Source organism: Bidens hawaiensis, unplaced genomic scaffold (genome assembly GCF_021521415.1).
Source record: "Bidens hawaiensis isolate Kalapana, Puna unplaced genomic scaffold, B.hawaiensis_p1.1 tig00011408_1, whole genome shotgun sequence".
Lineage (NCBI taxonomy): Eukaryota > Viridiplantae > Streptophyta > Magnoliopsida > Asterales > Asteraceae > Bidens > Bidens hawaiensis.
In genome coordinates this window covers 355821-369853 of record NW_027491887.1, presented here as the reverse complement: position 1 = coordinate 369853, position 14033 = coordinate 355821, and the positions used below count along the sequence as shown (strand labels likewise).

The 14033-nt window shown below is 46.6% G+C and overlaps 1 protein-coding gene across 1 annotated transcript; it reads left to right on the top strand.

Annotated features, from left to right (window-relative positions):
* The first annotated feature begins 848 nt into the window (after window positions 1-848).
* On the top strand, window positions 849-12376 carry LOC143537823 (putative late blight resistance protein homolog R1B-14). The gene is made up of 4 exons (XM_077031502.1): window positions 849-1199; window positions 1380-1630; window positions 10573-10794; window positions 10840-12376. The coding sequence occupies exons 1-4, from the start codon at window positions 849-851 to the stop codon at window positions 12374-12376; spliced, it is 2361 nt and encodes a 786-aa protein (XP_076887617.1).
* The last annotated feature ends 1657 nt before the right edge of the window (window positions 12377-14033 follow it).

Genomic DNA, 14033 nt, shown 5'->3' with positions numbered 1-14033 from the left:
GACAGCTCACTGACAGCAGCGTGGCAGACAGCACGCCACAGCACTGTGACCAATAGCCGCCGCCTGCCCACCAACTCCTGCCAGACCACGTGCCTAGCCTGCAGTTGGTAGAAGACGAAGAGTGCACGGCACGCCTGCTCTGTGTCAGCCGCTACCTATCCACCACTCACAGGTAGGGCACGTGCATAGGTTACAGTTGGTAGCGTGTTGGGCCGGCTAAACCCCTTGGAAACCCACCTTCGGCTATAAAAGACAGCAAATGGTATTATCATTTCATCATCTACTATCTCGTATAACTTACTTGATAATTGCTCTAATAGTATTCATATACTTTTATATTTAAAGAGCAATATAGACTGATTCTCACGCCGGAGGGTGGTCACAAGGAGGAACCCCCCCCCCTTCTCAGTGACGAGCTTACGGTGTCTGTTTTGCAGGTTCCTTGAAGTACAACTTACTCTGCTGGACCTAACCTTCGTGGGAAACATTACTTAGCCCCCAGATTACCCATAATCTGCCCGGGGTCACTTAGTGTTTCTTCACATAGATTTGTTACATGATTATTAAAGTATGTGTTTCCCGCAGCATCGCGCGGACACTTTTCTAGTATATATATATATACACTAAAGGTGAAGGGGCTTTGTTGGAATACTCAGAAAGTCAAAGGACTTCTCAAAATACATTAAAAGTTTTACATGATGAGTTGTTGCACTTTGTTTTATATGAAATGATGAAAAAGGAATCTCTTTGACCAATGAGTCAATGACCATCAAATATATACTCTGCATCAGTAGACTAGCGTTGACATGACAGTCTCATATGCTGTTTGTGATCTCTAGACAACTCAGATGGCATACGCAGCAGCAGGTATCCATATGTTCATGGAGAAGTTGAACCAACTCATTCACTGCAACGACAATAATATTCCATTCATCAACCACCACCACCACCACCCTGTTGAGATTATTACATCTCAAAGGCCTCAGTTCCAGCTTCTTTATGACGACCTCGCCTCCATCATTCAAGCTCTAAGTTCCATCGACCAGCATCAAGACCTCGAAAAGGTTAATGATCTGAATCAAATATTCAGAGACGCAGCACAAGAGGCAGAGTATACCGTGGATTTGTTTCTGTCCCGTGTTCACATTAGTAATCTCCTTGGGGACGACTATAAACGATCCCTGAATCTTTGGGAGCCTGTCTGTTTCTAACATGGGATTGCTTTTGCTACAAGGTTAAGTCTGCCTTCGGTACGTTTCTGTCACGTTTTCACGCTGTGTGTTTCCTCACACGTGGGGATTTTAAATCACTCAAGTCTCTCGAGGAGGCGGAGTTCACGAGCAGCATTATCAACATGGATTCGTCACTGATTCAATCAGCTCCAATTTCCATCTCCACAAAAGAAATTGAAATTATCCGACGAAAATATTGTGGTGGGGCTTGAACGTGACGTGGAGCTCGTAAGAGACAGACTTGTTGCCGATCGTCCAACCAAGCTGGATGTTGTCTCTATTGTTGGTATGGACGGAATAGGCAAGACCACCCTCGCCACCAAGGTATTCAACGATCCTTTTGTCGTCTATCATTTCCATGTCCGTGTATGGGCTACCGTGTCTCAAACATATGATAAGCGGGCTCAAATTCTGGAATCCATTCGTTAGGCCTTGAATTTGAAAAGGCTAGTGACTCTCGACTTCGTGAAATGGTGCATAAAAGCCTAGTGGGTAGGTGAAGAAACACTAAGTGAACCCACGAGCAGATTACTGGTAACCTAGGGGTTAGATAGATGTTTCCCACGAGGGGTTAGACCCTGAGAAGATGGTTCTTCTGATAACCTGCAAAACAGACACCGTGAGCTTGTCACTGAGAAGGGGGGGGGGGGTTCCTCCTTGTGACCACCCTCCGGCGTGAGAATCAGACTAGATTGCTCTTTAAATATAAGTGTATATTAAGAGATTGCTAGAGCAGATATCAGGTATAATATGATGATACAAGATAAGATATGATGGTCATACCATTTGGGGTATTTATAGCCGAAGGTAGGTTTCCAAGGAGGTGTGGCCGGCTGCAACAGTGTTCCTGTTCCACCAACAGTGGCCTACGCACGTGCCCTGCTGGTAGTTGGTGGGTAGGCAGCGGCTGATAGTGACCAGGCCTGCTGTGTACTATTCCTTTTCCACCAACTGGCGGCTACGCACGTGGTATGGCAGTAGTTGGTGAGTAGGCAGCGGCTAATAGTGACACAGTACAGGAGCATGTTGCTCGCCATACTGTGGTCAATAAGCTGTCGTATCTTTAGTCAGATCTTTTTCCCATACCTCGTCAGGTACAGTACAGAAGATCTTCCTGTATCGTACGGACTGGCGGGAGTATTCCCCCTCCCGCCCTTGTGCGGGATTGTTCCCGGCTTTGCTCATTCCTTCAGGTGACACTGAGTGATTGAGAGCTAAGTGCCTTGTGCGTGTAGCCTTGCTGCGCGGGTGGCCTTCCCTGATGGCTTGTATCCGAGGCTGCGGGGACAGGCGGAGTCCTTCACCATTGGGAGGCATTTCCTGCGGGAACAGCTTGCGTACTGCGCGTAAGGACGTCACGTCTCTGAGCATGGTTGGTCCTGCGGATCCAGTTGGTTTCTGCGCAGACGTTCCTCTTCAAGGTGAGTCTTGCGGGTCCAACTGGGCTCTGCTGGGACCTACCTCTTCAAGTCCCCCCAGTCCAATGTTCTTCTCATGAGTGTTTAATAAAGTGAGGTGAACTTTTGGACTTAAGCAAAGGGTTTTGAAAAGGGTTTTTTAAGGTTTTCCATGGGGATTTCTCCCGCGGAAGTCCTTGTCACTTGCAGAAATTCCCGAGTTTCCTGCTTGGTCTTTGGGTATGATGCGGGTAGGTCTGTAACCTCCTCGCAAGTCAGGAGCGTTGAGTCCCACTTGTGTGGATTCTCCATGAGGTTTTGGTTGTTTTGGACATAGTGATCAATTATGTTAAAACCACCAGTTCCATCCTGGAGCTTCAAACAACGTAGTTCTCGACGTTCCCGCTATGCGGGGATGTTATTTCCGTTTCCGCAAGCATTGCCTAGAAGATCCTTCTTGGTTTCAATTCCCAGCGGAGCGCTAGGTATGTGAAGGGTTTTTCCTTAGCACTGTACCCGCGCTCGTCTTACGGTTACTTTACTTCCAAGGTATTCCTGGCGTCAATTCCCTGCGGGTGCTAGGTATGCGAAGGGTTTTGCCTTTACACTGTACCCGCACCCGTCTTACAGTTACTTGGTTGCCGAGGTATACTTGGCTTCAATTCCCTGCGGGTGCTAGGTATGTGAAGGGTTTTGCCTTAACACTGTACCCGCATCCGTCTTACGGTTACTTGTTCACCAAGGTTTTCTTGGCTTCAATTCCCTGTGGGTGCTAGGTATGTGAAGGGTTTTGCCTTAACACTGTACCCGCAGCCGTCTTATGGTTACTTGGTTGCCAAGGTAAGTTGTATTTTCCCGCTTACTTTTTAATCTTTTTGAATTTTGAATTTTGAAATTCGAAGAGTTGGTGGAAAGAAGAACAGTCCAAAACTCTGAAACGTCGTGCGACTGTTTCTTCTGACTGTGTCAGATCGTGCAGGAAGTTATGGTGACGTGACAGTACATGGTCATTCCAGACGCTTTTTCAGGCGTGTGGGCGCGATTTTTCGGGCGCGTGGCCGCGAAATTAATGGTATGCGTCCTGTCAACAGCTGTTGCCAGCTTGCTTTTTGCCACGTGTCATAGTTTCATTGCACATTCGTTTTCTCTCTCTTCCGCATTAATTTCATCGCATTAATTGCGATTAGTATATAAAGGGGTAGAGGGCTCTTTGTAATCCATACTTTCACTCTTCTCTTCATCTTTGCGATTTCCGGCGAATACTCACCTTTTCAGGCAAGCATTCTCCCGAAATCGTTTTTTTCTTCTTTTACAATATGTCTCGTGATCTCGAATCTGCAGTCGATGACAAGAGTACTGCTGGCGAGTGCCAGTGTGCTCTGCCTGGCGATCTGTATCGTTACGTCGTCAGGAAGTTCATGCTCGAGTCTCTCGAGCCTGAGTTTCCTGAACCCCACCAGACGGTGTACGATGCCCCCAGAGGCAAGATCGGGGTTTATGCTGCATTCTTTGTTTATGGGAATCTTAGGTTCCCATTGACAAAGTTTGTTTACCGTGTCCTTGAGAGGCACGGTGTTCATTTGACCGAGTTGCACCCCATGGCGATCGCCAAGATTCGCCACTTCGAGTGGGTGTGCCGGATTTTGGGCGTTGAGCCCTATGTTGACCGCCTGATGACCTTCTATACTTGGAGGTGCATCCAGGGGTGGTACACATTGACAACCCGGATTAAGGGTTTAAAGATCTGCGCGACCGAGCGCAGTCTTCGCTCGTGGAAGCGTGAGTTCTTCTTCATATCCGCTCGCGCCATCCCCATTGCCATGAAATTCAAAAACGGGCAAGCACTTCCCAGCCTTCACGCCTCCAACTACCAGGAGGTGGAATGGTTTGCGAAGATATCTCGGGTCCAATCTCCGGTTTACCGGTTTGCGGAGTCCGGGATGGTGATGCTGGGGATGAGCCGGGTGTGGAAGGCTGCGGATGCGCATAAGATTCCAATCGTCCTCGAATACGGTTCGAACTCTGTTCCTTACGGTATGCTTTCTTTCTTTTTGTTGATTTAGAATTTCTTCTAACTTTTTTTCCTGTTTATTTCAGAGGGGAACGACTTGCAGTCGCTCCTGAACCCGCGGGAGGCTGACGGTCCCGCACGGATGGGTACTCGCGCTCTAGATGAGAACGAGTTGCCCATCCTAGAACAAACGGCGGATCGGTTTGTGGAGGTCTATCCGCAAGGCCATGAGATCCTTAGCGCCCGTCGGCCAGGTAAGGCGCTCTTCGACCCTCGACCCCTCAATGTTGAAACCTCTGCTGGAATTCCTCTAATCGTATGTTCTGATGAGGAATCCGCAGATGGTCCTCCGTTGGTGCGGAAGAAGAAGGCTGCCGGCTGTAAGGGGAAGGAGAAGGTGGCCTCCACAGCCGATCCAGCGCCTCGGTCTGACTCGGAGACCGAGAGGGAAGAGGTGGCGGGGAATCCCGGTGGTGACAAGATCACCATTCCGGAGGCTGTGACAACTGTCACCGAAGAGCCCAGGATGACGACGGTGACCGGCGTGAAGAGGCCGGCTCCATCGGGTTCATCCCCGCCCGTCCGTACTTTCAGGCTCAAGAAAACCCGTAAGTACAACTTTAGCTTTTATCTTCATAGTTTGATATTGTTTTAACACTTATCTTCTTTACGCAGGTGTGGATGTTGACGCATTCCAGGGTGGAGCGCAGAGGAGTACCTCTCCGCCAATGACGGTAGGCTTGGTCAGCCTACCTGAGGCGTCGACCCAGGCGCCTGCGCCTGCTTCCGCTGGCTCAGTTGCTCACTCCTTTGAGCCGACTGTTCCAGCTGAGATGACGTCACCGCCGGCTGTGAGTGCGATTTTTACAGCATCCTTCACCGAGCCGGCGGTTACTATTGCTTCTGATTCCGCGACGGCGACCGCGGCGGCTGCTACCATGCCCCCGCCATCGGCAACGACGGCCGATCCATCAGGTACGCATGGGGCTTCTCGCAAATCTCTGCCACCTTCCCATCTGCCTGACCTCTTGGATGGATTTCCGTTGGGTTCAGGTGATGGGTTCGGCGGCTATCGGCCTGTAATTGACCCTACAGGTGCGTAGGGTTCTTTTGGCCCATTTTTTATATATATATTTTCTTTATCATCTTTTCCTAACTGCTTTGTTTTTTTGCAGTGTCGGATTCCAATGAAGTGTATGTTCCACGATGGAACATTCGCCGAGGAACAACCCTTCGTACCCCTGTGGAGTGCGTGGACTGGGCTCGTCACGCTGCTCCCAGTGGTGCGTTGGGGGAAGCCATGGCTAGCTACCAGGAGGGTAGGCTAACCAATGAGCTTCGGGTTCTCCTGGCCCGGATGCAGCCGCGTGTCGAGCTGCTTTGTCGTGAAAACGACAAGTTAAAAGCAGCTCGCCTTAAAGAAGTGGCTCAGGCGCGGGCTGTCCGGGAGGAGAACCAAAGGCTTTCCGCCGTAGCTGCGGAAAAGGAGAAGGCCTTCAAGGCCCTCGAGGTTGAAGTTCAGGCACGACTCGAGGCCCGTTCCAAGGCTGCCCAAGCTGTTAATGAACAGCTTCGGCTGGCCAAGGAAACTGCGAGGAACGCAACCGAGAGGGCCACCAAGGCTGAAGCTGTTGCTGAGCCTCTACGCGTGGAGAATGAAGAACTTAAAGCCAAATTAGAGGCTCTCCAGCAGGCTCATGATGCCTTGGCGATGGAAGACGCCAAAAATCTCCAGGAGATCTTGGACCAGAGGGGGGTGCTTGACCATACTGAGCGGAAGCTAAAGGGCGTCGAAGAGGCTGCGGCTAAAGAAGTGTTGCTTGCCAACCTCAACAAGAGTGAAGCCGAACGCGCCCGTAACGATGCTCAAGCTGCCCTCCAAGAAGCTCTGGTTGCCAAGGAATGGCTTCTTCGAGAAGCGTTGTCTCAGGTAATCTTTTCTTGTCTTTACGCTTTTCTTTGTAAATAGAAAAGGTTTGACACTTGTATATTTTCTTGTAGGTTGTGCATCGGGTCTTTGCTGAGACCTCTTACGATGATGCTATGAGCGCAGCCCTCAACGCTTCTCACGAGGATGGGGAAAAGGTCGGCTTCCTGCTTGGTCTAGGGTTCGTTGAGAAAGGCATCCCGCCTTCCAACTTCCCTTTGTACAATGTTGATACTGAAGCTGTTTACAACCAAGCCGTGAATCAATACGCCGCCTTCCCGCATCCGGTGGTGGAGAAGGTGAATGAAGTTGCTGCTGCTGATGATGGGCTAGCTATCCTTAAGGCTTTCCTTGAACTGCCACGCTCTACAGACGGTGCTGGTCCAAGTGGAAGTGGCCCTGAAGCCTGATCTTGAAGATCCCTTCCCACTGCTAGGATAGATTTATCTTGTACAGATTTATTTTTTTGTAGGCGGGTAGCTACCCGGCCATTCTTGTAATGAATATTTATGAAATATAAATTTTTGTGCGGGTAATACCGCTACTTTCGTTGGGTTCCTTGCTTTGTGAACGTTGTATGACTTGCATACTTTAGTTTAAATTAGCAATTTTCCAAGTGTTTAGAATAAGTTAACCTTTGAACGTGGTAGATAGGCGTGAAGTTTTGCTTCCTCTTTCGTGATTGTGCGGGTAGGACCGTCACTTGCACTTAGTAGGATGGCTAAACTTTACCATCTGACCTGCGTGTAGGTCTTCCTCATCTTTTTGTTAGAAATTCTGTTTTGAACCGTTCGACGCGCGGTTGTCAATAGGTTAGTGTTCAGTTCCCTTTTTCATGATTCATGCGGATAGACCGGCACTTTCATTTAATGGGATAACTGAACTTTTCCCCTTCAACTGACCTGCGTGAAGGTTTGTCGTTTTTTGGGTTTATGCGGGTTTTGCCGCCTTCCCCACGCAACGACTTCACGTAATTATGCGGTGAAAACCGGCATATTCGTGTTGAATAAATTAACCGTTCGACGCGCGGTTGTCAGTAGGTTAGTGTTCAGTTCCCTTTTTCATGATTCATGCGGATAGACCGGCACTTTCATTTAATGGGATAACTGAACTTTTCCCCTTCAACTGACCTGCGTGAAGGTTTGTCGTTTTTTGGGTTTATGCGGGTTTTGCCGCCTTCCCCACGCAACGACTTCACGTAATTATGCGGTGAAAACCGGCATATTTGTGTTGATATTTCATAAAAATGTAAAATCATCAGCGTCAATGTTTTAAGGAGAATCGTTTCCATTAGAAGTGGCTCTTGGCCTTTTCTTTACAAATTTGGAATTGATTTACATGCAAACTGTGTAAATGAGCTCCCTTCCATGTTGTTGGGATGGGAGTGCCATCGAGCCGATACGCACCTGGTTCGGGATCTCGTTCTTTACGCAGCATGTAGTCCACATTGAAGCTGGAATTTTCTTCGTGTTTTCCCCAGCTGGGGTTCTACACGCATCAGCCTGCTCAGCGTTCATTGCGCCACGAGGTGCGCGAGCGTTCCATCTCTGACGAATGCTTCGACCATGTCCTTTACGTCTATGCATTCTTCAGTGTTGTGGCCTTTTGTCCTGTGAAAGTCACAGTATTTGCTCCGATCAGCATTGTGACGATGTCTGATTATTTGAGGCTTTGGCCATGGGAGCTCCTCGGTGGCGAATATCTCGGTGACGCTTTTGGTGAGCGGCGTCCATCTGGAGTTCTTGTTGGATTGTACGTTATCCCTTCCGCCTAACCGATTTTGCAAGCCGGATGAGGTGTCAAAGTTGACCCTTGACTGCCAAATGCCTAGCTTTCGCTTTTTGTTTAATCGGGCGGTAAGGACGTTGTCTTCCCTTGTTTTCTGGGTATAGAGGTTTGTGTTCTGGGGGAGATCTCTACCCAGTTGCTTCTCCGTTTCCGCAAAGCGTTTTGCTGCTGTCATGATGGCATCCCATGTGGATGGCATGCCATCTTTACCCGTTAAGGTGCGGATGAGCTCTGGGTCGTTCGCGCCCTGAATAAAGGCAGCGCGAACAAGATCTTCGCTAATGTTACCCAGACTTAGCTTCTTCGAATTGAAGCGAGTTATGAAGTCTAGCAAAGATTCATCTTTTTCTCGAATGCACTTGAGGATTGTCCATTGCTCCTCGGTATACTTTCTTTGCTGGCTGAAGTGTTGGCTAAACTTCTGTTGGAAGTCTGCCTAGTCGTAGATGTGGTTGACCGGTAGACGATCGAACCACGCTCTAGCAGCCCCGACCAGTGTCATTTGGAACATGTAACACCATGTAGGTTCCGTCCAACTACTGACGGTTGCCCCCGCTATGAATCTGTTCAAATGGTCATCCGGGTCGGATATACCATCATATGTGCCTATGCTGGACATTTGTTTGGCACTTTTTGGGGCAATTGCTTCCGCAATGTCCCTTGCAAATTTGGACGTTCCCGCATTTGCAACGTTCGGTCTGAATGTTTTGGAGAAGTCTCGTGGACTTCCCCCTGTGCTTTTTGGTTTGAAGGCTTGTCCAAAATGCCTTCTCGGTTGGGAGTCCGTTTCCTTACGCTTCCCTTTTGCCCTATGGCGAGGGTTCGCGTCGGAGTCGGACTCCTCCGAGTCATCGTCCCAATATCCTTCGAATTCGTCAGCCTGTTGGACGGAACGCAAGCGTTCGTCCAACTCAGCTTGGAATTCCTTTTGACGTGCCTCCGCCCATGCCTTAACCTCATCGAGTTTTTGGCGGGGGAGTCTTGTTCGTTTCTCTAACTGGGTATCGGTGAATCCCAGTGAGCGATTATTTACTGCACTTGCCCCAGCTTGGGTAACTGGGGTAGTGTTCGTAAAATTTACTTCACTTGCCCCGGCTTGGGTAGCCGGGGTAGTGTTTGTAAAAACTGTGTTGCCGGTATTCCCCCCAGTAGCTGGGGTTGTGGTTACCGGAGTTTCTTTAACCATCTTAGAAGTTTGAAAAACTGGAGAAAAATGGAGTTCTAGCTTTATGCACGGATGGCGCCAATGAAGAAACACTAAGTGAACCCACGAGCAGATTACTGGTAACCTGGGGGTTAGATAGATGTTTCCCACGAGGGGTTAGACCCTGAGAAGATGGTTCTTCTGATAACCTGCAAAACAGACACCGTGAGCTTGTCACTGAGAAGGGGGGGTTCCTCCTTGTGACCACCCTCCGGCGTGAGAATCAGACTAGATTGCTCTTTAAATATAAGTGTATATTAAGAGATTGCTAGAGCAGATATCAGGTATAATATGATGATACAAGATAAGATATGATGGTCATACCATTTGGGGTATTTATAGCCGAAGGTAGGTTTCCAAGGAGGTGTGGCCGGCTGCAACAGTGTTCCTGTTCCACCAACAGTGGCCTACGCACGTGCCCTGCTGGTAGTTGGTGGGTAGGCAGCGGCTGATAGTGACCAGGCCTGCTGTGTACTATTCCTTTTCCACCAACTGGCGGCTACGCACGTGGTATGGCAGTAGTTGGTGAGTAGGCAGCGGCTAATAGTGACACAGTACAGGAGCATGCTGCTCGCCATACTGTGGTCAATAAGCTGTCGTATCTTTAGTCAGATCTTTTTCCCATACCTCGTCAGGTACAGTACAGAAGATCTTCCTGTATCGTACGGACTGGCGGGAGTATTCCCCCTCCCGCCCTTGTGCGGGATTGTTCCCGGCTTTGCTCATTCCTTCAGGTGACACTGAGTGATTGAGAGCTAAGTGCCTTGTGCGTGTAGCCTTGCTGCGCGGGTGGCCTTCCCTGATGGCTTGTATCCGAGGCTGAGGGGACAGGCGGAGTCCTTCACCATTGGGAGGCATTTCCTGCGGGAACAGCTTGCGTACTGCGCGTAAGGACGTCACGTCTCTGAGCATGGTTGGTCCTGCGGATCCAGTTGGTTTCTGCGCAGACGTTCCTCTTCAAGGTGAGTCTTGCGGGTCCAACTGGGCTCTACTGGGACCTACCTCTTCAGTAGGAGATATTTGATGGTCATTGATGATGTATGGGACATAGATGCATGGGATAACCTCAGATTATTTCTACCACATGACAACACGGGAAGTCGAGTTATGCTCACTAGTCGCCTCACTGAAGTTGCTAAGCATGCAAAGTCAGGTGGATTCGTTCATCACTTGGGATCTTTAAACCAAGAAAGAAGCTGGGAGCTGTTGTGTCAGAAGGTTTTCCGTGGGATTGAGTGCCCTGAATGGTTAACTAAACCAGGCATGCAAATAGCATAGAATTGTAAAGGATTACCACTTGCGGTGGTTGCCATTGCAGGAGTTTTAGCAAAAAAAGCATGGAATGAAAAGTTTTGGGCGGAAATTGCTTACAAGACAGGTTCATACATTGCTGGTGAGGGGAATGGTTGTCTTGAAATGTTAGGTTTAAGTTACAGACATCTTCCTCTTTACTTGAGAGAGTGCTTTCTTTATCTTGGTGGCTTCCCAGAAGACTACGAGTTTGAAGTAAAATGGTTGATGTGGTTATGGGCGGCTGAGGGGTTTATTAAAGAAGATGGCAATAGAAGCTTGGAGGATATTGCAGAGGGTTATCTGATGGATCTAATTGACAGAAATCTTGTAATTGTACACAGCAGGAAGTCAAATGGAGGTGTCAAAGCTTGTAAAATGCATGATCTTATTAGGGAGCTATGCCTGAAAAAAGTCAGGGAAGAGAGATTCGTAATTCAAATAGATGGGCTAATATTGCCCTCAAATGTTATCACACCACCCTATAAGCCGATCCGTAAGTTCATTAATACCGACGACCCAGGATCAAGTCATCCTTCCACTCAAAACCTTCGATCGCTTTTATTTGTCAGGCATTCCAGATACCTGAGTGATGGCATAGAAAAGTATTTTGGCTCCTTTGTGCTACTTAGGGTGTTAGATCTACAAAGGGTTGAAATAACTTTTCCCGACAACATGGAATTGCTAGTTCATTTGCGGTATCTTGCAATGTCGATATGTTTAGAAGATTTTCCATCATCAATTTGCAAATTATGGAACCTTCAAACTCTCATTTATAAATCAGCACATACTCTTTTCTGCGAATCACGTGACACCAGTGTTGTTTTACCAAGTAACATATCAGATCTGGTAAACTTGAGGCATTTGAAGAGCTTGAAGTGCCACTTTGATATGGGTTCCATTGAAAAACCAATGAATTTGCAAACTATTTCACGCGTGAGGTTGACAGATGAGGCATTTAGTTTTCAAAAGTATTTTCCATGCATTAGGAAGCTTTCATGCATTACTGAAAGCTATAAGCAAAATGACTTCATATCATCGACCCACCTTGAAAGGCTAAGTTTGCGGAGTTTTCCTGTGCATGGAAAGAATCAGATTGCACTCCCAGCAACATTGAAAGCACTTACGCTACGAAGTTGTTGCTTACCTTGGAGTGATATGTCAATCATTCAATCGTTGCCTAATCTCCAAGTTCTAAAACTGCACTCTGATGCCTTTGTGGGAAGCTGTTGGAACACAGATGGTCAAGAGTTCCCACAGTTAAAATTCTTGAGACTTGACGAGTTAAATATCAAACAGTGGGAGGTCTATAGTCCAAGCTTCCCGTGTCTTAAACAATTAGAAATTAACAGGTGCCTCCAACTTGAAGAGATCCCCCTTGAAATTGTTGACATACCAACACTTGAGCTTGTTAAAATCAGGAAATGTGCCTACTCAATTGATGAATCTGTTAGAAGAATTCGACAAGAGCAACAAGATATGGGAAACTATGGCCTAAAGATTGTAGTCGTTTGGTATTGGTTGTGAAGTTAGTCTGGCTGTGGCTGCTAATTTTGGTCTCGTTTTGTACAGTTAGTCTGAAAACGTTTAGTGTAATATTTAATGCTTCCTTTTTACATTGTAGTATCGAAATCAGGTCAAGAATTATTGTACATTCTAGATTTACTAAAACCCAAATTTTATTGGAACTTGTTGGCAACAAATCATTACTGACCGAGATAAATGTTGAATTATAATTTTCTGATGTAATCTAGCTGTAACTAGTTAACTGCAATAGTACTCTTAATAAATGGTGAGTTTATACTTTTCTCTATCTCTATCTCTACTATATATAAAGCATGAGTCAGGGTACTTAACTTGTTGCTTATTGTACAACATGCTATGCATATATTTAAGAAATTTTAAGGGCAATGTTGTCTTTATAGCACATAATGACAGTTAATTTAGTTTATTCCATAATAGTTTCAATTTTAGTCCTCTAACTATAATAAAATCTTGTTAATTTATAGAATACTTACACATCTACCCCTTATTTAAAACAAACTACCTCCATGACTTTTAAACGTTCATAACTTTTTCATACGTTAATATTCTTTTAAGAAAATTATTCTATAAAAACGAACATTTTATTCTCTTTAATTTGAGTATGATATTGCTAGAGTTTATTAATTTAAAAAAAATTAACATTTACGTGATTACCGGTTTGTAACGATAATGGGTCAGGTTAGGCGGTTCGAATCATGGGTCAAAATGAATTAGAGTCGGAACATGTCAATACAAAAGTTGGTTAATTTGGTTCGGGTCGGGATGAGTTTAGGTTGAAAGGGGTCATGTAAAAAGGGTATCGGGTCGAAACGGGTTTCGAATTAAAACGGTGTCTGGTCCAGATGGGTTTCGGGTTAAAACGGGTTGGTTTGAAAATCGATTTATTTGAAATTGTTGTACATTTTAGGCATCAGTTCCGTGATGACATTGTTTACACGTACCATACCCGATAAACACATGTCCAACACCACATAACGAGCATAACCCAACCTTGGTAAGCGCCCAACACCACGTAACGCACAAGTAATCAACGTGAGTTACACACATGATGTCGGTTAAGCATTTTAATGCATGTAACATGCATTCAGGTGCCGGTTATGTGTGTTCAACTGTCAGTTACACACGTACTGGCTTTGCACGAGTTACGTGCCCAATTTCGAGTTACGAACGCACCGTCATCGGGTTTGCGCACGTACTCCGCTGCATAGCGCGGACACCTGACTAGTAGTTGTTTCATCATATTCGGATAGGGGAATATCGGTTATTCCTATTTAGCCCAAGATTTTCGGTTCTGATTATAGGTGTAGAAAATCTTAATAGGGTATACTTATTATGGCATGAGTCACGTGCAGAGGACGCTGGAGGCTTGCATGGTCATGCAACTTAACCTGCAACGGTGTGTCAAACAGCAACCTAAGGATGTAATTACTACTCCGCCATTCGGGTAATCGAAACTAGAATATAATGTAAGTTTCTAAAATGCAGGTATTGCTGGATGAAAACGGTGTCACCGATGGACATCTTGTAGGTCTGTTTATCCTGTATGTTTGATAACAGTGCAAATGGGGTGGTAGATGAAAGCACTGTTAATCTTATGTTGTGAGATATACAGGTCTGTTTTGTTAACAGTAATCCCAAA